A 25,918-nucleotide genomic window follows, 5' to 3' on the forward strand; every position below is an offset into this window, starting at 1 on the left:
TGGCTCACTGCAGTTTAAATCCGTTGAAAAAATTTACTTGCGCAAACCTGCAACGATGCATTATGGTTGCAACCATATTCTGAAAGTACACGGCACGCAATCATGTATACACTGTCCGCCAATGTTAAGTATAAATGAAATGCACACCTTGCAAAATAGATATATTCGCAGTGATTCGGTTTGAAGACTTGCAGTGTACGTTATGTCGGCCAAAAGGGGAGGGGAGCTTTCAAATAAGAAGAATAGATGATTTACTGGGTTATGTAATGAGTCAGATGCATTGCTATGTCAGGGCATGAATCAAATATTTTTAGGCATACTGAAGCCCCTCCCGCTTGTGTCTGAAATAGACATTAACATAGAAAAAAAAAGCAGCCAAACTGAACAAGTAAAATAAGTTCCGAGAGAAACTAACATTATGATACGCAGGACAGATGACTGGAAAGTGGTGAGAAAGGTGAGAAATTGGGGTCATTCTCTTGCCGATTTTTACATTTCAAGCCTATTATATTGCGTAGGCGTGACTTCGGTGGAGGCTATTATCATAATGTGTCCTAATATCCTTATATATCATATACTTGTATGCATTATGGTTACATATAAAATTTGGCTCAAAAAGTGGTCAATGGATGGGCAAATCATATATTATCACGGGCACAGGAGGCACCTTTAAAGACAGACACAGAAATCACATTGAATCCGAAGGATGAAAATGAAACACAACTCTCTTAACATGGGAACTTACAGGGAAAGACATATATCATGGTATCAGGTAGTACATCATAAAGCTATCAAACACATAAAAGCAAAGAAGCAGAATGAATATATATATATATATATATATATATATATATATATATATATATATATAAGGTTTCAAATTACAGCTGATGAACCACTTTGTATGTTAGTAAACATTTCAAAAGAATAAACCATGTATTCTTGACATAGCTGACTTTTTAACTTCTTTTACCTGTTTTTAGGAACACCATGTATATGTATCTTACATAATGTGCGCTCATAATTTGTAAAATATACAGCAGACTGATTGAAACAGATTGATAAGTCAGGGAATATTATGAATAAAAACGTCATAGTGGATCTGCTATAGACCCTTTGTTTTGAAATGCAGCTTATTCTACGCCAATACTAAAAAGAAGAAGCTCTATTTGCTAAAACCAGTACGTATGAAAATGAATCCTTGTACCATTACCTTGTAGATAAGTAAAAGAAAGGTGTATCATACCATCAGTAATATGACATCAAACACGAATTTCTTAAATCTAAGAGAGGAGTTTATGTTTGTACATTTTTTCGGTTGAAAGACAACATGCAAAAAGTTCCTTTAAATTTGTTGTTGCTTTCTTTCTTCAATATGATGGCATATTTTTGTGGTGTTTGATTTGATGGGCATGTATGTATCTTTCATTATGGACCATTTATGTTTCAACAATTTGCCTTGAGATTGGTACTACAAGGAATTCGGGGTATCTTATTTTGTGTTGATTATAATAATAATATGTGAACGTGGAGTCAAGTGTGATCGCCATAGTTTGTAAAGTTTGTTGTCAGTTGTGGTCATACAAAATTTTTAAAAACTTTGAGGTACCTACGTGCTCCGAAGATGTAGGTTTCATGTCCTTCCATTGTTATTTTTCCAGACAAGGCCATAGTAACATTATTACTCATTTTTTTCTCTCGCTATCTCTATCCCAATGTTGATTCAGGAGTGTCATGAGTTGCCGTTCACATGCACACGTTATTAGTTTAAAAAATACGTTACATATTCACAGCTCTTAGCACCATTATTTTATCAATGTCATTGAGACTGACTGTGTGCAAAACAGGTGGTATAGAGTTAGAGTCAAAGTGCGCACGGCAGGCTCTTGGTCACCCTCGGAAGACATCCAAGACCATCCAATCACCAACGGACCAATGGAAATGGCTCCATTAGTATGTCTCCCTCCTACCATGGACCTGCTCCAACCAATCACAGCCCTCTGCCAAATGTTCGCAGCGGACACATTTATGATATCAAGAATGAAGTGAACATTCATACGACTTCGGAAAAAGAGGATTTCTTCATCTAAGAACGCACCAATTAATGACGGCAACTCGATGTGACATGTGGTAGCCCTGTGATGAATTACAATACATCGAAGGCAAAGGGTTAATTCTGATATACAGTCTCAAAAAAAAAAGATGTGGCATCTTCAATAGTGCTCATCACTAACGTCAATTATCTTTGCATCCCTTTTGTTTAACGGAAGGGGCGGGTCAGGGAAACATAAAACATAGTTATTCCCTGATTCTGCCAATTATCTTAAGTTGCTATACTGAATGTACGTGAGCTGTAGAAGAATGTGCTCCTTGTTCGTTTGAACGTTTTTCATTGGCTGGAGAAAGCTGTGACTAAATGTGACGGATGATTAAATGTTCCCTGTAAGTTGGAAAGACCGAAGGAGATTGGCTGAATGGGAAGGAAGAGGCAAAGGTAAGGGGAGAGGGAGGAGTTAATGAAACTGCTGATTCACGAGTGTGTGTGTGTGTGTGTGTGTGTGTGTGTGTGTGTGTGTGCGTGTGTGTGTGTGTGCGTGTGTGTGTGTGTGCGTGTGTGCGTGTGTGTGTGTGTGTGCGTGTGTGTGTGTGTGTGCGCGCGCTTGTGTGTGCAATAGATAATTTCTGTAATGCATCGAAGTCACGGATATTTCGTTTCCTATCAGCCTAGGTGGCGAGCGATTGTAATAAGGTCCAATAAGTTTCTTATGAACGAATTCACCTAGCATTCATCAGTCGTTGCTAAGTAGGGTAGGCCGCCGGCAAACTTTGTGGTTGTTAAGTCAATCTTTTGTGAACAAACCATGCATAGAATATAAATACATTACGGAAACGATCTGTCGCAAGAGGTACACCCTAAGATTTGATGAACATTGAAGATGAGACAAAGCCCAAAGACATACAGCAGCCAGTAAATGTTAGAGCAACTTATTGCGATGATTCTGTTGCTCATCAAAGCTCAAAAGACAGCGTTTAGATATTTTCCGGTAAAGTCTCCGGCTTTTCATGGCTCCCAATCATTATTATGCAACAACAAAAAAAGGAAAAGAAATCAAAAGAGGGAAAGGGAAAGTGAAAGGATGGAGAGAGGTGTAGATGAGGAGGAAAGGGATTCTGTTGACGAGGAGGAGGAGGTGGTGGTGATGGAGGAAGTGGATGAGGATGGGGGAGGGAGGAGAAACAAGAAGAGAAGTTGAGGACGAGGGTGTGAGTTAGGGAAGAGAAATAGGGAGAAGCGTATTAGGTCAATAACCCCCCGAGGACAATTACCCCCAGCTAATGCTGGTCAGTGGTTAGGTTAGAGTTTGGGTTAGGGTTTGGATTAGGTTCAGGATTAGGATCAGGGTTAGGGCCAGGGGAAGAGTTCGGGGTAATTGCCCATCCAGGGGGTAATTGCCCTGGGGGTGTTTCATAAATCTGTTGGTAAAGTTACGAACGACTTACAAGCGACTGGTGATCAGTTCTTGTGCTGAATTATGAAAATTCTGATAAGAAGGCACCCTCCATAGCACATCAGAACTGATCACCAGTCGCTTGTAAATTGTTCGTAACTTTACGAACAGCTTTATGAAACGGGGCCCTGGACCTGGGAGAAGGAATATGAGGGAGAAATGAGCTGTGGTGCCAGAAGAGAGAGTAGACTGAGAGATGGGTCGATGGAGAAGGAGTGACAGATGGATAGAAGGAAGAGGAGCAAGAAGAGGAGCAGGGGATGGATGATTCCATTTTAATAGTTTTATGGTCAGGGGAATCATAAGCACGAAATGGAACATAATTTGTCTCAAAATGAAGATGTGATTTTGATACAGTATTCTCAGAATTAAAAGTGCGACTCCTACAAACTCGCAAGGTTGTACCAATTGTTCTCATACCCCTTAATCATTAACAAGAAAAGCGATAACATTTTGTTTGCCCCGTAATGTTCAAAATTCATCGTACCAACGTCACGACAAGTTGCGGCCAGTCCGGAAACTTCCCCGCCTCTTGAGAACTAGCCAGATGTTGTGATTCCGGGTTTGATAACCACAGTTACCCGGCGCAAACAATCGTCTCGACTTTATCGAAGCAATTGCACGATATTCAGCTGGATTGTTTGTCAGCGCAATGAATTGCCAATTTCCTTGAATACTCAACTTGTAATATCAGAGATATTAATTTTGATATTGTCAGTCTGTATGCTTCTGGTGGCGATTCGTAGTCGATGATCAATCACAATTTTGTGAGCAGCATTGAGTGTGAGTACCGAATCGGATCCTCACTCTTCCTCAAAAGTTGTCCATCGAAAGCGCTGCAAAAATATACCTGAGAGAGGCGGACCACAGTCTGAAGACACGCCGACAGGGGTTCGAATCCTCCATGATGAGTTCGTCTCGAGTCTCACCGCTCCTCCCCAACCACCGCCGCCTCCTTCTCCTTCTCCTCGTGCTCGCTGCACGCGGGGTTTCAGCGGCCCAAGGTATGACCTCGAAATAATTGGGTTTCTTTTCACTTCCTTTAAACAAGATATGATACCAGTGCTGTATGTGGCATAATGACAATCGATCGACTTTAGATATTTCGTTTCACATTTCGTGATTTCAAGTAGGTCTATATGATATGCAGGATGGATAATTACTTTCGTAATATAGATTGTAGTTAATCAATACTGACCAGGGGGTGTTTCATAAAGCTGTTCGTAAAGTTACGAACGACTTACGAGCGACTGGTGATCAGTTCTTGCGTGCTGAATGATGGAAATTCTGATAAGTATAGCACATGAGAACTGATCACTAGTCGCTCGTAAGTTGTTCGTAACTTTACGAACAGCTTTATGAAACAGGGCCCAGGTATAGCTCTTTATGAACATAATCTTTACCATTACTCCAAATACGGATAACATGAGTTTATCTATACTGTCCTGCTTCAACATTCCTCGTGAAAGTTTTGTTAGTCAGTTAGTTTGTTTCTTAGATAGTTTGTTTGTTTGGTTAGTTGGTTGTTGGTGTTGTTGTTGTTGTTGTTGTTGTTGTTGTTGTTTGCTTCAATTTGGGAAACTTCACGTCCACTTGAAGAGTCCTGATGTCGGGCCACCAATTCTCGAAAACGGATATCTTTTGGTGGCCTGATCGGGCCACTAGGATTCAAAATTGTTTGCTCTTCTTGCAGGCCACCAAAATTTCAGATTTAAAGATTTCAAGAGACCCAACAGCCACTAGAAAAGAAAGCTATAGCGCCGAATCCCTATTCATTTACCCAATGCCTGGCAGCTCTGCCATTGGCATCCATGCAGTGTTTAAGTATTCTTTGTGTTATTACAATGATCAATTACTTTCAGCTATTTATATTTGATTTCATATTGTTTGTCTTCTGCCAAATAAAGTTATAATAATGATAAAAGTCTTCATTGGAAGAGAAGATATCTTGCAACATAATGTGCTGTCACATTTGCTAATTTTCTGAGGTGTTGAAGTCATAATTTCAATATTCTCCTTTTTGTTTGTGAACAAATGGATTGTAAAAAGTATTCTCCCTTGAAGTCTTAAAGTCAATTCATTGCAACATAACAAACATTTGACGCAGAAAGTAGGACTACGTGTTTTGCTTTTAAATTCCTTTTCAAAAAGGAAACTTTGTGACGATTTGTGGGAGAGTGCGAGACTTGTGGGGCCATTACGTCATCACCTTATCTAATTTGCATATCATGTGATTACTATTAACATTACCGTTTATGAAAACACATGATGATTATGATGATCTTGTGTGTGCTATCAATATGTGTAATAAATTTTTGCATTTTCGTCAAACTTCGATCGATCTTATGCTTTATTCGTCACCACATATATCCTCAGTGGTATAATCAATTTATTAATTAATCTATTAATTAATTTATTGCAATTTCACAGATGATGTTTTATTTCAAAACAGTTTTGAATTCCAGTAATGCAGTTCCGTTTTGTAATTGCGATTGATATTGCGTTTTTACCGTACTGACAATATGCGATTACGTATAACAGCAGCAAAAACGCAAGCGGATAGCCTTCGGAAACGAACGCATACCACAAATTCAATTCCAGAAGTTTTCCCCGAGTGTTTGATTAAAGTCATATTTAGATATGCTTTAGTATGTAAGGTTAAATCAAGTACGTGGAGCTTCATTACAAACACTGACAAAGGACATGTCGTGACATAGTATTAAAGTTGGTGCGTTTTTACAAAAAGCATGAAAAGAGTGATGATAGTCTGAATGTCCTACGTCAGATACTGCTTAATAAGATGATGATTTATTGTCTCATAACTCTTCCACTGACCTGCACCCAAAACTTCACAAATAGTTTATTTTGGACTAACATAGAAACCGCTTAATCATTTCCTTTTAATCACATTATTGTAGGGATGCAATATAAGTCAGCAATGACGACTTTAAAGAGAAAGAATTTGAGCTGACAAAATTATCAATCCAAAGGATGCTTTTGGACACTCCAGTAGGAGAGTTGTTTGGCTATGAAACCGTTACCTGAACTATTGTAATCGAAATATAACTTCGAGACTACCCCAGCCGAAGAAATCTGCCACCTTCTGCGATCGGAACTCTACCTTTTGCTTTTTTTTTCATTCTTCTATCTTTTTTCCCCAGACATCTTCTTTCCCTTCGGTGCCAGTGAAGGTGACACCTTCTTGGCGGCCAATGATGACGGCTCCACACCCGAGCTACCCATATCAGTGGTCTTCCCCTTCTTCGACCACGACCACGATAGTCTTTTCGTAAGAGTTCTTTTGACAGATGATGACATTGTTTCACAGAGCTTTGTAATAGTTTTCAGGGACTATAAAAGCAAATGCAATTTTCAACATGTTGTAAAATGCATAGTATCTTTCTTTCTTATCAGTTGAAGCGATCTTTTTTTTTCTCAAGCACTTGGTCAAGTTTCCACTTTTCATAAAAGTTCATTAAGATGGCATTTGACCTCGGGGGTTGAGCTGATTGGTGATCTGGCGTGCTATGGGCAAGGATAGCCTTTTGACAAGGCCTCGTGGCTGAAGATTGAGTTTAACTCGCCACACCGAGCACTGCGAGAAACGGTGAACGCGAAACCGAGTGGCGCTGCGCCGCTCGGTATTGCGTTCAAACGTTCCCTCGCAGTTAGTCTCTTTTTCAGCCACGAGGCCTTGCCAAAAGGCTAGGGCAAGGATTGCCCCAAGTTAACCCATCTAGTCTCAGAAATCAGGGGACAAAGGTCAAAGGGGTCAAAAATATGAGCATACCAAAGTAACGAGTCGATATTTGATGTTTTAAGGTTTTTGTGGTGACGAGCTTCAAATTCTGTCTTCAAACTTTATAGACGAACCCTAAATGTAGGCGACGTCACACACGAACAGAATCTGGAATGCACTCAGATTCACGATGTCCAACACAGACATACATATTCTGAGATACATGATTGTATTGAAACTTTATTTCACCACTGACTTGATTCAGATATTTACATTATTTTGATATTTGTTCTAGTTTGTGAAGTAGGCCTACCGATAAATTGCAATGTTCATCGGGAAATCATAATTGCAATAATTACCGCCTGTGAATTCGATTTTTAAATGAACTCTCGTTTAGTTAAAATCCTATAGTCAATGATGGATCATAAGGCAACCAACCAAGGTGATAGATCAAATTTAGCTAAGTGAATGCAGGCACTATGAGAGCAGTCATAAAAAAGGGTTATTCTATGTTCTGATTTGGTATAGGTTAATAACAACGGCGTGTTGTCGTTCCTGATCACTGTCGGACAGTACACCCCAGACCCATTTCCCCTAGATGATGGCCGAAGACTGATCACTCCATTCTGGGGTGACGTGGACACTAACGAAGGTGGCTGGCTGTCGTTTCGCGAAGTTCTCCGCCTGGGTCAGAACGAAGCCATGTTTGAAGAGGCCGACAGCATAATTCGCAGCGCCTTCATCGACATGCGACAGTTCACGTCTTCCTGGCTCTACATCGCTACATGGGACAGGGTGGCTTTCTATGGGACTTCCAACCCTTCTATTGTGAGTCCATTGTAAAATGCCATTGTATTTCTATTGAAGTTTACCTGATTTCCAAGGAAAATATTCATCCTTTAATATCTATGCAGTTCTCAAATAACTGTCATGGACAAGTGTCATTCATCCGTAAAGGAAAAGGTAGAGCTGTCACCTTTCTTAACGACTGTTACTGTCGTTTTGAAAGAGATCAACTGATTTCGATTGATATTTCGACTCTGTGTTAACATATATTTACTCATAGTTACTGACATTACATACTTTCATAAATTTCCTACTTGTCAAAATGAAGTCATGAAAACAATAGCACTGTCTACTTAGTAAAGTGATATTATCATCATTATCAAAATGTTTCAAGGAAATCGTAAATATTCAATTTGAAAATACCCTTCAGTTACTGAAGTTTTTTAAAGCTCTCTATACATGTATACGTAATTCACTACAGTCAGAATTTCATCAAGGAGCCGATAATCTGACGGAGAATGGACTATTGGAAGAATTGAAAAAAAAAATGTGGTTCTTGCAAGTCCATGAATACCTTACGCAGTCTTTGTTCATGAACACTTTGCAAATTTTCGGTTTTAGAGCCTTGGTATAAATGCCTTCAATGTATTAAGATATAGTTGGGTAGTTGTCGCAGCACGTTCAATGCCAAAACATTAGAGTAACTCCTGGTTACGGTCGTGATGGTGGGGTACCCTAAAAATGACTGTCGAACCTGTCATCTGATCCACCAAACAGACCAACACCTTCCAGGCAGTTCTCGTGACCGACGGTCGTTATTCTTTCGCCATTTTCAACTACGACGACATCAACTGGACGACGGGCACGGCCAGCGGCGGCAACTCCGACACCGGTCTCGGTGGAACTCCTGCTCAAGTAAGGATGGCGACGATGGTGATGTATCTGTTTCATATGATGATGATGATGATGATGACGATGACGACGGATGTTTTCCTGGTAGTTGGTGACGTTGAAAACAAAAGAGAACTACTGCCCCCTCCCCCCCCCCCCCCAAAAAAAAGAAGATCTCAACACGCACCACATTTAGAAAAAAAAAGAAAAAATGGAAGAATTATGCGCGGTAATCTTTCTGTTTAAAGTGGTTGTGCCGATATGTGATTCAATGCGTCATTTGACGATTGTTGGTGATAATGATAACATACGAATTTTACAGCAACCACAGGACAACGTCACAATTTGAATCACAACGAATTCAACTTTTTTTTCGCACACATCATTTGGAGTGACCTTAATCACGTTGTTTTCATTTTCTTATCATTATTCACCCTATAACCTAACCATTGCACTCTACGATATTATTGTAACGTACTCATGGTACTTGTGTGGACTTAGCCATCGTGACAAACACTATCTCGTAATCAAGTGTTTTCTTAAAATGTTGAATATTGAACGAAACAGTGATATTGGTCACACTGTACGTTAAGTGTCATTTAACTAGAAAGGAAATAATGTTATCGCCTATCAAATCTTCCATCGACTTATATCGCCTTCTGTCGTTTTCTACTACATGTATTTACTGGTTGCAACCTATATCATATTTTCTTGTAACATGAAACGCAAAAACCCCTAATCCTCCAATACTCAACCTAGTTCTAAATTACTGTTATAAATACCACAATAAACAAAGATTATTCTTACATTACTTAGGTCGGCTTCAATGCCGGGGACGGTATCAAGTATTACAGCGTCCCTGGATCCAGAACGAACGACATCGTGGACGTGGAAGAGGCGTCCAATGTCGGAGTGACTGGCAGATATGTCTTCCGCACCGATAGCTCCGAAATCAGCGGCATCGGATGCACACCCTCGGGTACGCTTTGGGGCAACCGTTTAATGAAAATTGTCAGCCCTGACAAGTTGTCAGTCTCTGACAGTTACCATAGTAATAGTCAGGGACCAGAGCTTCTCAGCCAATCAAAACTTTACTGAAATTGTCATGGACTGACAACTTATCAGGGCTGTCAACTTTCATGAAACTGTGCCAGATCTCTAACACCTTTATGGTTAATCCTGCTCTTTTCCTTTCATTTCCGGTAGAATTTGCATTATCTTGCAAAAGAACTTGTAATTTCGAAATTGGCACCTCTTAATTTCACTGTATATCTTAATGTATTGGAAGAAGATTACAGGAGCGGGTTTCTACAAAAATCAGGGAAAAAAATAACACAAATTTACCAACGTGGAGGGGGGGGGGGGAGGTGGGCGGGAAGTCTAATCTTTTGAAGTTTGAAGTTTGTTTGCCAATTTACGAATCTGTTATAGGTTTAGAGTTAAAAAAACGACCTTCTCCGAAAATTTGATAATGAATAGTGAAAATTATCATAAAAAGATACCAAACCAAACCATAGAATTATTGTTTCTTGGCATTGGACTTAAAGAAGTAAGCATTGGCATACATAAGTAATAAACAAACAAACAAACAAACAAACAAACAAACAACAACAACAACTGATAAAAAAACACAAAAATATGTAGAGACGAAAATGGCACCTTCGCTACTCTTATATTCCTACGAGATTGAATATTGAGCATCGTATTTAAACAGATGTCTACATGAAAATTTCATACACCAAAGCATTATAACTAATAAACAAAAGACAGACTAGTTATAAAAAGGGAAAAAAAGTTGTAGTCCCATGGTCACTAACAATTCTAGAACATTCTCTAGAATACACGTTGTCACGTGGTCATGATATTAAATGAGTTTCTGTAGTCATTGCTCACTATATACAAACACGGTCGCTCTATTTCAAAACAGGTTCATACTACAATACCATAATTAGCATGATTAGAGGAAATTCAGTTTGAACAGTTAAAAACGGAAGCGTCTTTCAGAGTGATAACAGTCATATCATCATCCTTGCGAGACAACAAGATATGAGATTATATATATATTTTTTCTATCCTCACAGGTGACATTTCATTATTTCCTCTCATCGGAACCATGCTCGGGGGTACTCAGGTCCTCATCAGTGGACCCTGCTTCAACGATTCGAGCGAAATAGTCTGCAAGTTCGACGGCGCCCTGGTGAATGGCGTCATGCACTCTAACACGACGGCTCTCTGCGTCTCGCCGACCTTCTTCAAGACGGGCCACGCCCCTCTGGATGTCTCGGTCGATGGGGGCGCTTCGTACCGATTTCACGGCACCTTTTCTATTGGTGCGTCTCTCGTGGCCGCGAGATGTATAATGATCATACTCTGCGCGCTACAGTTAGGATACACTTTGGGATATTGTCCTCTACTTCTATGGATGTGCTCCCAGCATGCTCATACTGATTGCATTGCTATTTATAGTTGTATGTATTGTTTGATGGAAATAGATGTCATTCAACTGAAACTGAAAACAGTCTTATTGTTGCAGGTTTGAATGTTCCTTCCAGATAAAATTGTTGAATAAAAATAGTCCTCATCATCTTCATACTAATATCTTGTTTTAATGTTTTCAGGTTTCATCCATGTTCTCATGTTCCTTCTCCCTTTGATCATGTAGAATTGCGATCATACTGAATCGAATTGATACTTGATTGATATTTTGTCGCTCTTAAAAAAAAGAAAAAAAATGCACTCGCCAGACAAAAGTATTCCGTAAAGCAAATTGCTACTTAAAACCTCATTCTATCGATCAAACTATTAAATAATCCAGTGAACATTGAGGACGTGCCCACTGATGTGACGTCGAATGTTATCGGAAGCTCCAGCAGTGAAACGACCATGACCGTCAGCTGGAACACGGACTCGCTCATCGACGTCTCCAGTGTCGATGTCGTCATATACGGCTACAATGAAGTGGGCGGCGACATCGAGTTTGAGCCGATTTTTTATCTCGCTCGAGGCGTTCAATACGAAAGTGGGACCGTGACGGGTACGATACCTGACATCGCTGTCGACTTCGATGTCGGCGTCATTGCTGTGATCGATTCAGCGACGACAGGCGGGTAAGACAATCGTCTCCTCATCTCTTTCTTCTCTTTCTAATTCTCCTTCTTTAACCCTTAGTGTGCTCTGAGTACCAATTGACTCAAAAACCCCATAGCATTGTACACATCGTCCAAAGCCCCTGACATAGAAAGGGTTAATCCCTATCATTTCAAAACATTTTATTTGTCAATCTCTATCTTTACTTTGCTTCTTATACTCTTCATCACTTTTTCTTCGACCATTTTGTTTTTTCTCTCGTTTCTACCGCTTACGTCTTCTTTATTGCACCCATCTGATTTCGTCCCTCCTTGTCCAATTTTACGACTCCTCTATTTTTGCTTCCCCTAAGGTGCCTGTACAGCAGGATATCATAAGATTGTCAACCAGTTGACAGGTGTAAGACGCGTGTGAGATGATTGTCTATAAGAGTGATGATGGGTAAAGATGAGGTTACAAGTCTGGTTCTAGTCTCGCGGATGGTCATCTTGTCTCCATGGTGACAGCGTCGTCACAGCGATGAAAAGACAAAGAGCCAATGATTATGATATTTTCTGTCCCTAGCCATACTTCCATTGTAAGACTATCATTGTTGTTATTCATTTCATCCATGTATAGCTCGTTGGGAGCTGCGCTGTGGAGTGAAGTCCATGTCTTGCAGTGGCTTAGAGGCTATAATCCCATTGATTGGTGTCTATCATGGCCTTCCGTGGTGGACCTTCCCGCTGGCGACTTAGAACTCGACATACCATGTCCCTGCACGACCGATCAAGCTGTGTTTGACATCTCAAGGTTTAGACCCGACCCATCGTGCAACATCGACTCCACCTCCCCGGAAAATTGCGCCTACAAGCCAGATGCGCAGCACTGCGTTAGAGCCATCACACCCAGGTAAGCCATTTCGAACAAAGGTTAATACATTCTCTATGGCAAATGATATCTTTAAAGGAGACCTACGGATGATTTTCAGAGTTTTTACATTTGGAAAACTATTTATATATGGTGATCAGGAAGAGGAATAAGAATGTTTTCGACAATTTATAACAAATCACAGTGAACAAGGATGATGACATGGCAGCCTCACCATAAGAATGTAGGAGTGGGAGCTCAAGGAAGCAGAACAAAAGAAGAAGGCATGCACAAATTCTACACAATCGAATTTGTCAAGCAAGCGGTATAAGCCAGTTCGTAGTTCCACTTTGCGCATGAGCAGAAATAAGGTCATTCGGACCAACAGGCATAATGGTTTTTAAATTCACTGGGATAAGCATCTGTAATGTAATGATTATTCATGAGATACTTATAAATGCTGCTTGCCAGCACATCCACCTGACAGCAAAAGTGGTATTTGGCAATATCAATAGAAAGAGATTGTCAATACATTCAATGCAAAATAATGAAATGGATGCTTTCCCAAGTGTAAATTGACGGATCGTTCTGCTCATCTGGTCTACGCAACTCTATTCTTTGTTTAAACAGGATTGTGAATCCCATAAATCCCATAAATGTAAAGCTTATGCATTATGTCGCTCTAAAACGAGTTAAGTGCCCCTAACCGACTGAGAAAAGAGAAAGGTCATTCGTACCAATGCGCCCATGAGCTAACTCCGAACTAGCTTATTATAATGACATTACATTGCTATATTTCTGAAATATGTAAGCCTCTTATATCATCATCCTTGTTCAGTACAATTTCTTGTTGTTGTTTTTTAGTATTGGTTTCTCTACTCAATGACCACGTGGAGTTGTCGATTTATCTACTACACGATGTGAATTTATGAAATTCGTTCCCCTTTATTATAGGATCAGCTAAAAAGTGAATTCAGAGTTTGTACACTTCATCGAGTAATGTCGTACATGACAACTCTGCAGCTTGCACAATGATAGACTTGACCCAAAAGTAAAGTTGAATGCAAATACAATTGAATTCCGAGTGTGGATTTATAGAGGTGAGGTTGTTATTCATCAAAATGAAGGTATGAAATCCATGTTTTTTAGTTTGTCTTGTATTAGAAGCAAGTGTTTCTGTAAGAAATAACCAAACTGAGCAACCTTGTTGTTCCCGTTGCTCGTTGCCATAGCGACGACGGAGAGGGGCAACAGTGTTGCTACGACTCGGCAGGCGACATACTCAACGTTGAGTTAAGTCGAAGCGGAGGCTTTTCGCATCGCTACCACCATGATGGAGTATCACCCTACGAATATCCTGGAATGGTAACCTTTACTTGTTAGTTGTCTGTCAGTGTTTCTTTAATGTTCTTCTCTTTCTTCTTCTTCTTCTGTCCTTTTTTCCTCTCAACATAGTTTTTAACCCTATAGAGTGTCCCAAGATAACTTTAGAACACTACTGAGCGATGTTGAGCGCACTTTCATTAATATTATCGAGCTTCTAACTAATGTTTTTGATTATTTCATGAAACACTTTTTGAAAGTGCGTTGATACTTATGCTCGCCCATATTTTACATAGCTAATTCATGTATACTTTAACAGTGATTTGTATGTTCTTTCTCTGAAATACTATCTTCGCACTAGGAATATGTGGTGTGTGTGTGTGTTTTTTTTTATAATTATTATATTGCGAATGTCAACCGACAAACTAACCAAAATCATTTAAGCACAGCCTCCGACATAAACCAGCACAAAGAAGCAAGGTCAAAAGAAGTGTAATAACCTTGTCTGTTTCTTTTTCTTTCTTTCACCATTGTCGCACTCTGGAAATCAGGTACCATACCTGTCTCACTTCCTGGCCGACACACTGGCGTGGACGTACTGCTGTCTCTTCTCCCCAGAAGAGCCCTGCATACTGTATGGCCTGCGTAGACCTTCCCAAGTGTGTAACGATTACGAAGTACCTATGCCAGGTATACTAAGCACTATAAGCAGTACACTAAGAATACGTTCAAGTTCCACAATTTTTTTCACCATGTTTCTTTCTCTCTCTCTCTTTACGGGAGGGGAGAACGAAGGAGAGGAGGAGTTTGATTAGTGATTTCTAAGTTCCAGCTTTCACTTTTAAAACAAATGAAAGTATCTTCTCTAGCTCATAGTCCAATGATGATTACATAATGATAATGATTAATCAATTTTCCTCTTTTCTTTATCTCTCTATTTACTATTGCGTCAACTCCGCTTTTTTTTCTCGTAAGATTGTGAAATGATATGTTTCTAAAATGAATTTATGTGTGCTCTTGGATTCTAACCTCGTACAATTCTTTTTCATCCTGCATCAAAGAATGCGTATTTTCGTGTGTGTTTGTTTAGAAAAATGTAGAAATCAAAGCAAATTGTATCAAAGGTTCAAGAAACAAGTTCTAATTTCGAATAGTTCAAGGAAGGTTGGGTTTGTACAATGCCATGAAAAGGATCTTAATTCTCAATCAAACTTTTTGAAAGTTCTTCTCGTGATAGGAGAATGAAATGAAAACCTTTTATCCGTTCGCGGTATCGTGATTAAAGGTCGATCACCTTGCCAGTATTATTTTCATTATCATTATCATTATTTCTGGTATTACTCCCATCGTTATTACTATTAATATTACCTCCAATTTTGTCATCAATGATATTATTACTTGTTATCTTTTACTCTATTATTATTATTATTATTATTATTATTATTATTATTATCATGATTATTATTATTACCATTATCATCATTATTATTTTCATCATCATCTTCATCATCATCACAGAAAAACATTGTCATTAACATCAACACTTTAATCTTAATCATCACTATGATTATTTTCATTTTGTTATCTTGCATTCTTTGTGATGTGCGAGCAGCGGGGGGAACTGGGGATCCGCATTTCACGACATTCGACGAACTGTCGTACACATTCAATGGTTACGGTGAGTTCACACTGCTAGAGGCGCTACAAGGGGAGTTCGTTCTGCAAGTGAGAACAGCACCGTTTTCAGGTGAGAATGATATTCAAGATTCAAGATTCAAATTTATTTTCACTTCCATAAAAAACAAAGAAATTATATGCAATGTATAATAAGCACAGGATATAATTGCAGAATGTGATTTAACAAAGTACATATGCCTGAGTAATAGATGAAAAAAAAAAAACCACAACACAATTATATCTTTTGGAATATATACATAAAGCATAAGATTGGGGATGGAAATGGAGGGTCCCACTTAGAAGCAGAGCTTGTACGATATGGGACCCTCAGAAAATACACAAGAAAGCGATATATAACAAAATAAAACGAACAATGTCAACTGACATGAAATCAAAATAACAGGGAAGGGGGAAAAAGAAGGAAAAAAGAAAAAAAAAGAAACTACAGCACGTGCTATCGTGGACGCAAGCAAACTGGATTCCATGATGTAAGAGTAATGATAAAATACAACCTGGATTGAATATGATGCAAAAAAAAAATTTATACGTAATTATACTGGTAAGAGTGCAGATAAGATATGATGAATAATCTAGCGTTTAATGTTTTATTTTTCTTGTTCTCTCTCCCTCTTTTCTGAAAGGGAATTCAAAAATGAAATGCTGTCGTGCTTCAAATATTTCTTTCTTCTTCAGCCGTTTTCTTGCAATTCTTTAAGAATTTAATTCGGCGTCTATTTATTTGAATAACTTTGTACTCACTAGCAAAGCAAATCCTTATAAATTCCTCTTGGTTTCGAAAATATTTCTATCAAATTAAACATCAAATACGTCAAATTTGAAGATCATCCTTTTCGAATCCAACATCTAGGACCTCAGTCAGAAGAAGAACGTAGTTAGAAAACGTCTTCATACCTTTTCTGGAACATCATGCGAACTGTCGATTTATTTTAAAGTCGCGAGGGAAATTCCTACCATTTTTGCGGCAGAGAGCAGATTCACGTGGAATAAAATCAGGTATCTTTTGTTAGAGTTGACATACAGGCAGACATAGATAAAAATTATTTGGAGAATTCATTAGAAGTATGAATCCACGTATTTTATTTATTTCCTGTAAATTGCATTTTTCTTCGTCCTCACGCAGGGACCGATGCATCCGTCATCGTTGCCATAGCAGCGCGCTACGGTGATGGTGACGTCATACACGTTCAGACCAATGAGCGCAGAGTTATGGATGCTTACATCAAGCCCCGCGGCGAGTCCAGTTTCAGTCGGCTAGACTTCGATGTCAGTACAAGGTGGACTTTCACTGGTAGGCAGTCAATAGGGACGGGGATGTTTATCTCTCTGAATTACTGACATCCTTATTTCTTAATAAAAAATGATAATATTCAATTACTCTAATCAAGATGTCCCATCAAGCAAAGTTTTCTACAGGTACGCAAGGAGACGGCATTGAGCATTTTATCTCAATAAAAATCAATTTCATTTTTTTTTCAGGGGTCAGTGGTTCAAAACAGGCGTACCCAGCAAACATCGATATGCTAGATATGCAAATGCGCGAAGCTTCTTAACTTTGTTCTCAGTAGTGAACATGGTGAAAACATTCCTCAGACGTATTCCTTTGTTACTTTCATTCATTTAATTTCTTAAAAGTGTCCCCAATGAAGTGAAGCTCAATGAATTCCTGCACACATTGCGTTTAATGATATGCTGACTTACATTGGTCAAACTTAAAGATGCCGTTGAGTTATCATTACAGGATTTCTGAGTCACCACTACAAATTTTACATGTAGAACAACTTATATGACTAACTACAGTATCAAAATGTTCCTTGATTGTATAGTATTGATTCTTCAAAAGTATATGAATGAAGTGGTACCGTCGAGGCGATAGTTCGAAAAGTTTAGATAGATGTAAAGAAATGAAAAAGGAGAAGTGAGGCAGTGATGGCATCATTACAATCACCTCCAGCTCATCATGGCGATGTCGAAAGCAATCAAATCTTATCAAACCAATTTGCAGATGTATCAGTTACGGGAGAGGACATCTCATCGCAAGGGATTCTTGTCGCCTTCATTGACCGTGGAGTTGGCATAGAACTGTGGGCAACTGAGGGCGCCATGAGCATCCTTCTTTCGGTTCCGGAAACATTCAAGGGTAACACGAAGGGCCTGATGGGAACGTGGAACAATCGCACCAGCGATGATTTCGTCACGCCGAGCGGCCGTGTCCTCCCGACAAATCTAACCACAGAAGAGATACACTACGATTTCGGGTTGGAGTGTAAGTTTACAGCCATGAAATAACTAATTGATAGTAATGTATTGCAATAGAATCAATCAATATCAATCATTAAAAGCTGTTTCCAAATATAATGAGAGAATACTACAGAGAATATGCGTTTAGTAAATATATCTTGACTTTTTCTAAGAAAGTGATTTTTGGTTTTTCTGCCATAAAATATCATCAAAATGAATGTCCTATAACTGTCTGTAATGGGTTCTCACACAGCAAAGCCCTACAAAGATCGATGCAAGAAGTATTACCATGTATTATTGAAATAAGTAAACAGAAAAAAAAAGAATTGAAAAAATAATTACAATTCAATGACAAAATCATAATGCAATTACAATGCAGGAATATGATACGAGTAATAGTTTGCTATGAAGTGTATCCATCGTGTTTTTACAGGGGAGATTTCCTGGACCGAGTCCCTTTTCTTCTACGATGTGGGCGCTGATCACGAGTCGCACACGGATCGTTCCTTCCTACCCGCATTCGAAATCGTCGTCAACCCAACTGTCAATCAGAGTCGCGTTGACGAGGTGTGTGGCTACAACGGATTCTGCTACTTTGACTACCACACGACAGGCTCGGAGGAGATAGCTCGTGCAACCGCCGCTGCGATCGATCAGCTACGAGCGATTCGTCAGGATTACCATTACGGTACATGTTTGTGCATTATTACTACCCCCTTGCGACACTGTCCTATGGGCATGAGTTCCACGATGTCGGATCGATTTTGATCGTATACCCTCCTGTAGTTGAACAGGCTACTCCCGTTAAATAACAAAGTCCTCGAGACCGGCAGTTTTCTTTCGTTGTATCAAAATTTCGTTATAGCCGAACAGAAAAAAGTGGTTAAAGATGTATTGATGATAATTTGGGGACCTGAATTTCACTTCGTTGTATCAAAAATTTCGTTACAACCGTGTCCGTTATAACGAGAGTGCAAAAATCTCCTATCTCTATATCATTACAACAGCAGATATATTGCTGTGTTTTCATTTCTAATCCTACTATGAAATAAAAAACGAATCTGGATGGACTATGTGTTATTCTTTATTCAAAAGACAAATTGAATGAAATATCAAGAGAAGAGTGGTCATTTAGCATCTGCTTAAATGTCACTTCCACATGATTTAATTTAGAGTACCAAATTATCAGAAACATAATCAAAGGAAGTTTATCTTTCACATATACCTTAAGATGTTACCTCCCTTTTAGTGTCTTCAGATAAATTCCATACACTAAAGATACGAGAAAACCAATGAATTCATGCATCATTCAATATACACGTAGTAATTTTTGTCAGAACCCTTTGATGACGTCACTCAACTAACTCAACTCACTCCTCCTATTCTCCTCTCAAGGAGACGTTAATTCTCGTCAATCTAAGACTGACACAAAAGTGAACAAACTTATTACGGTGTTCGTTTTCCCATTTCCAAAAAGTGACTTGCCCAACTCTGGATCCGCCCGAGAACGGGGCCGTCCTCGTGTCACGGTACAGCGTGGGCGGTCTGGCTACCTTTAGCTGTGACCAAGGCTACGAGCTGAGTCACGTGGTCATCTTGGCCTGCCAAGCTGACGGATCGTGGAGCGGGGGCGATGTTCCTCAATGTATTTACGTGCCACCGCCACCAGGTATTATATTCATTCATTCATTCATTCATTCAATCAATCAATCATTCATTCATTCATTCATTCATTCATTCATTCATTCATTCATTCATTCAATCATTCATTCATTCATTCATTCATTTATTCATTCATTCATTCATCCATTTATTTCATTGTATTTCAAAGTGCAATTACCTCCATTCCCGACTCTCGTAAAGTACTTCTTTGTTGTCATTGTTGTTGTTTTATAGCTTGTTGCATTGTCATTGTTATCGTCAATGTCATTATCACTACCATCTGACCATTACAATCATTATCATTATCATAATCGTTATTGATTTTATTAATATAATTATTCCAACCATTGTTATCATTATCATTACAAATGTATTAGGTTTGCGCTTCTCCTATTATTATCATCATCAATGTAATCGCTTTAATTGCTTTTGTTTTTGGCCTTATTTGCTATTTAATAATTCTTGCTCTGGAAAGGAATGTTCACAAAATAATAATCTTACTTTGCGGGGTAAAGATTACCTTCATCATGCACTGTTCTAGATTATATTCATTCATTCATTCATTCATTCATTTTTTCCATCTCCAACGGAACTTGTAAATGCATTTTTCACACAAAACATAAGTACTTGTGTTTGTCAACATTACAATTATGATAAATGATATTTATGAATAAACAAATGATAGGGTGATAAAAAAAGCACAAAGAAACATTCTGAAGTTTGGAAAATGCAGGAGATGGGGAGGAATGCTGAAGAAGCAGTGCTTGTAGGGTGCATTCCCCCAAAACATAGTAAAACAATTATACATATATATCATTGATCTTTTACCTTGTACACGAAATTAAATTTACAAAATGAATTACACAAGAATGTGCAATATTTGTATAAAATGTCACTAATTCATTTTATGTTCTAGAATTAGAAATCATCTGCGAAAGCACGTCGATGACGCTTCTTATGGACCGCACACTCCTCGATGTCGACGATGACGCAAGCGATGTCCATTTCATAGACGAGCAGTGTGTTGGTTACGATCACGACAGCAACCACGTCGCAGTCAGTACTCGCTACGATCGGTGTGGCACAAGACAAACGGTATAGAATGTGTCTTTTTTTTCAAACCTCAACTATCTCATTCTTACTCATTATGACTGGAATTCATTGATGTCAATTATAAGGCAGGCCAATCAACTATCACTTATTCAATTACTCACAAAGTTATTCACTACCTTTTTTCTGTGGTGTTGATTGATAGTATAATTTTCTTCATATTCATTTTGTATTCTATACTTTCAAAAGTAATGATTAAAATACAAGCAGTTTGTGCCATAGCCGTTTGAAGGTGATGGCATACACCCAGTGCCTTGTTATTTTTCAAATATATTTCTTGAGTTACATAGCCTCGCCAATGCAAGTCCATACCCATGAAATCCTTTCCTTGTCTTAATATTGTTACAATTCGAAGAGAAAAGTTATTTTCAATTAAAACAAATATATGTTTCTTACCCTGTTGTACAAGTGTACGTTGAAGATTTTATTTAGTTAAGATTTTTTTAGTCGGCCACTAGTATCATATCCTAAAATGACCGATATGACGAAAGCTGATTGGTTCAAAGTCGCAACCAATGACGTGCTTTGTTTACGTGACAGTAGTGAAGACAGTACAGTACAACAAATTAGCTATAAAAGACATTGATATGTTTTGATCCGTGTAGCAAGAAGACGACAGCATCGTGTTCACAAATCGCGTGACGTACTATAAGCCACGTGCCCGTACATCCGGTCAGGTGATCACCAGGGAGCACATTCTCCATATCAACGTCACGTGCAGACTGGAGCGCGAACAGCTCCTGGACGAAACGTTCGTGGTCGAGACCAACCTGGTGGTTGCCGAGGAGGTGAGTTTCCGTTGGTTGCCACAATACCTATCCTGCAACTATGTAAGCTTGTAAGTGCCACAGAGAAGACAAGATAATCCCTCTCCTCAACTTTTTTCGGTCCGAGAAAGTTAAAAGGGGAGTTATGTGACCTTGTCTGCTCGACATATCGGGTTGGAGTCTAGTTGTGAGATCTCGTCTTCTTGACTTCTCAGGTCAGGAAAGGCGAAAAGGCGTGAGTGAGATCTTGTCTTCTCGACTTCTCTCATCCAAAAGCCTAAAAGATGAGCTGGTCTTATGAAACTTCATTCTACCTGGACCCTTATTCCGATTATCGGACAGTCTTCATCTGTGGTCCATTTTTGTAAAGAGTTTTGTGATTACTCTAACAAGTGTCTAAGGTTCCAATAATTGCAATTACTATGGTAACACCTCACTAACCAGAAATTTGGCTCGTCTCCTGGCTGCTGTTGCCACGGGAACTTCAAACTACAATAATTATTGTCAATTTCTTTTTAAGAAATTAAGCCCGGATTACCACACCTGACATTCCGCAAACTTTCAAAGACCATAGATATTATTTGTGTAGATCTAGTGCAAAGTACAAAGAAATAGAAAACGAAAGCATTCGCGGTTCCGAAATCAAACAGAGATTCATTTCTCCGTATATCAGAATATATGCCTGTACTGATAATTATGCCGATGTTATTGTTGTTTTGGGGATTTTTCTTTCAAGTGAAATTCAAGCACCTCTTACTTTTGGGTTATCATGATTAAAAGTGATTGTAAACACAGCTTCAGTATTGGTGTGAAAACCTTTTAACATTTTTAAGCTTAACACAGAAAAAAAAACTTTAATGTAGACATGAACTGCTTGAGATGACGAAGAGCTATCCCTCAAGTACCTTGAGAGTGAGTAAGCGTCACAAATTATCGTATAATGCAATACTTGGTTTTTGTATTTCTGTTTCTGTTTTCTTTGAGCCAAAGCTTTTAACAGAATCGTTCTTACAAACGAAATCATTTACTATCAAATTTAGGAAGGATACGGAGAATTCGTGATCTCCCTGGAGAGGTACACCGACTCCATGTTCCACCAAGAGGCCGACGATTCGGAACTGGTGTCCCTCGGCGAACCGCTCTACTTTGGTGTCAACCTGACTACTCTTACCGACCTCACTGTTTTCATGGAATCTTGCTGGGCCACGCCCTATCCACACCCATCGAGCCAGCCCAAGTACTTCGTACTCGACGACGGGTAGGACGGTTCTGCTTCGGAGATCTTCGTCGGAGATCTTCACGAAAATAATTCCAGTCAATGTCCTCTTTTAAATTTCGGTTTGATTTATTGTTTCTCTGCGTGATAATTTTCTCTAAAAAAAGAGAGAAAAGTGTGTGTAACAACATATCAAATTCTTTCCCCGACCGAAAATCAGATTTGAAGTTTTGAACCAATTCAAGCAGTCAACTGCTATGATGAGCCTCTCCATAACCTTTTCCCCATCAAAGACCAAAAGACAAAGAAATGGATACTACTGAAAAGTGAGTTGGCTCATAATGTGACCAATTCATTTCCAACATCATTTTAAGGTAGGGCCTACAGTCGACATGGTGTGCTGACATACCAGATACTGAATCAGACTTCACACTTTTCCTGCGAGATTCTGCAATTCCAAGACTTTCTTTCATCTCGAATTTAATGAGAGGGATGATTTGACGGATTTGATGTCGATTAGTAATGTATTTGACTTATGTGGACCACGTAAACCTTTTGTGTTGGTCTCTTTTTCTTTTTCTACGTTTCACAGGTGTGCTAGTGATTCAACACTCCAGTTTAGGAACTACTTTGGGCCTACTTTTAAAGCTTTCCAAGTTGACGCATTCACATTCATCGGCGATTACGATGAGGTACTGAGACAATCCTTTATGGTTCAAAAGTAAAGACCTTTGCATATTATAATTGAATCGAGCCAGCTCTGCAGTTACAACGGGTATTGGATCAGGATTTTTTATTATCAAATTAATGGAACGCAAACTTGAATCTATCATGAAAATTTCATTGTTTTTTCTGTTACAATATTGTTATGTAGCGGTGCTGCTTCTCGGGATCAGTATATTCATTGTTTAATATATAGGTACCAAGTACATATGTGTGAAATAGACGCAAGGGGGAAAATATAAGCTCCGGAGACTGGATTGTAGTTCAAAGTCGGTTTATTTCTTGAGCTCCAAAGTTTTTAACTCAAGACTCCAAAAGTTTACAAGAACAATTCGCCTTCACAATGATATTTGCGAGCAATCCGAAAGATGCATTATTCCACATGGTGGATGTTGAGTCAGAACTCCTTGCTTCAAAGAGTGCATCCAAACTCTTCTACTGAAGCACATGGAAAATAGAGTTTATGATTGGATGAAACTACCTGTCAATTACAGTCTTGCCGGTCTTACTCTGTATGGATTCTCGGAAACAGATGAGGGAGGATGTGGTTTGTCATCTTCTCAATCAGTGTTTGGATTTGCTGAGAGAAATGGGAGAGTAGCCGATGACCACATAGCTACCAAGAGAAGGACAAAGGATGGAGTTACTGATAGATGAAGAACAGAGAGAATGAAAATCTCTTCGTTCTGTCAGAGTAAACTTTTAAGATTTATAGAGGCCTGGGTAAATTGTAAAATGAAGAGAACATTCGACTCACTTTGTGAAACAAAGTTAAGCTGAATAAGATGAATATGTCCTTATATTAATCACTACATAACAATATCTACTAGTATTTGACACGATCTAAAGTGGAGCGAGTGAAATCGGACAATCATCAACAATCAGTTTCCACACTTCTTCGATTCGTTCAGGTATACGTTCACTGTGACGTTCTCGTCTGTGACAACGCCGACCTGGGTTCTCGCTGCGCCCAGGGCTGCGTAATCCGATCCCGTCGAGACCTAGGTCCCCCATCCGGATCACGATCACAGCCCCACACCGTCACGATTGGGCCGCTGTCGGCACATCGTCACCAGCGCTCGAACAAGAACAACGAAGGTGAAATGCTTTAACTTATAATAAATAGAAATAAAGTCAACAGCAACTTTATGTTTAATTTCATTAATTTTTCATTGGTTAGCTGTGAAAGGTTTTCGACAATAATCAGTCACCTTTTTAAGCTTGATTTCATACTTGAGTATTAAGGGGCTGAATTCTTTGTATAGTTTCCTTCTCTCTCCCTTTCTTTCTCTTGCTCTCTTTCCCGCACGCCTTTTGTTTTGTTTTTCTCTCTCTCTCACTCACTTTCTCTTTACGATATCATTAGATAGCCTTTTTTCTCTTCTCTGAGCTTGTGTACTTGGAGGCAAATCAAAATGTTGGCTCCATAATTCTTATCCTAACCAATCGCCTTTGAGTTGCTTGTATAGATATGAAGGGTTTGTTTGCAAAAACCGATAAGTACATTTTTGAAGATTTTGAAATACGGTCTCTGTCATAAAGTACGAAATAGTACCTTTTAAATGAGATATTGGTCACTACATATGAAGGTACATTTTTGAAGTTATGGTCAAAAGGAGCAAACATTTTCTTATTATTCTCTTTATTTTTCTTGACCTTTAATTGCAAATATCTCCATTTGGCAAATATGGACTTATCGGTTTTTGCGAACAAACTCTTCATATTTCAATGAAAGTAATCCATTAAAAATGATATTTGAGAGGGAAAACAGGAAAAAAGAAAGTAGGTTATTGAAATGTATACAGGGCGAGTTTTAAGAAAAAAGAAAGAAGAATACAGAGAATTGCTATGTTTGAACACAACATTAGTGAAACAAAACACCTGGAACGATATTTGTTTTAATCGAGTTAAGATGTACATTATTATATTCACATGGGGGTTTTCACTTGATACAGGTCTCCCCAACACTCTTCTTAAGTGTTATAATTCTATTGCAAATTCTTTGGTAGTTCTTTCGCCTCATGCAATGACGCCGGCCGTCATCGGAATCGTCGGAGCCCTGATTGCCATCATTGTCGCCGTCACCCTCTTGCTGATGCGTGTGCGCGCTCGACCCGAGTCACGTGGTTATCGCCCTGTGAGCCACGACTGCGACACCAAGGAGTAACATGGAGATAGCCGAAATCACGTGACCATAATGGGATGAGAATCAATGTCTGCAACGGACGGTCCCTGAGTTGGTCCCTTGACTTCATGACTTCAGTCTGTCAGCTCTGCTGCAGAAGATCTTCATCCTCCGTTCCTCTCTAATGCATTTCTG

At 39.0% G+C, this 25,918-nt stretch overlaps 1 protein-coding gene across 1 annotated transcript; it reads left to right on the forward strand.

Annotated features, from left to right (window-relative positions):
- The first annotated feature begins 3,137 nt into the window (after positions 1–3,137).
- Positions 3,138–25,765, forward strand: LOC139724226 (protein mesh-like). The gene is made up of 22 exons (XM_071635370.1): positions 3,138–3,209; positions 4,330–4,513; positions 6,671–6,798; positions 7,777–8,076; positions 8,812–8,949; positions 9,742–9,904; positions 11,007–11,255; positions 11,741–12,032; positions 12,631–12,903; positions 14,094–14,226; positions 14,736–14,874; positions 15,797–15,931; positions 17,003–17,170; positions 17,885–18,145; positions 18,554–18,808; positions 19,598–19,789; positions 20,699–20,877; positions 21,498–21,680; positions 22,700–22,917; positions 23,468–23,567; positions 24,510–24,696; positions 25,608–25,765. Exons 1-22 carry the CDS (start codon positions 3,138–3,140, stop codon positions 25,763–25,765), a joined length of 4,107 nt encoding a protein of 1,368 aa, XP_071491471.1.
- The last annotated feature ends 153 nt before the right edge of the window (positions 25,766–25,918 follow it).

This window comes from Diadema antillarum, unplaced genomic scaffold (assembly GCF_040938485.1).
Source record: "Diadema antillarum isolate AM-2024a unplaced genomic scaffold, OU_Dant_1.0 scf00000208, whole genome shotgun sequence".
Taxonomy (NCBI): Eukaryota; Metazoa; Echinodermata; class Echinoidea; order Diadematoida; family Diadematidae; genus Diadema; species Diadema antillarum.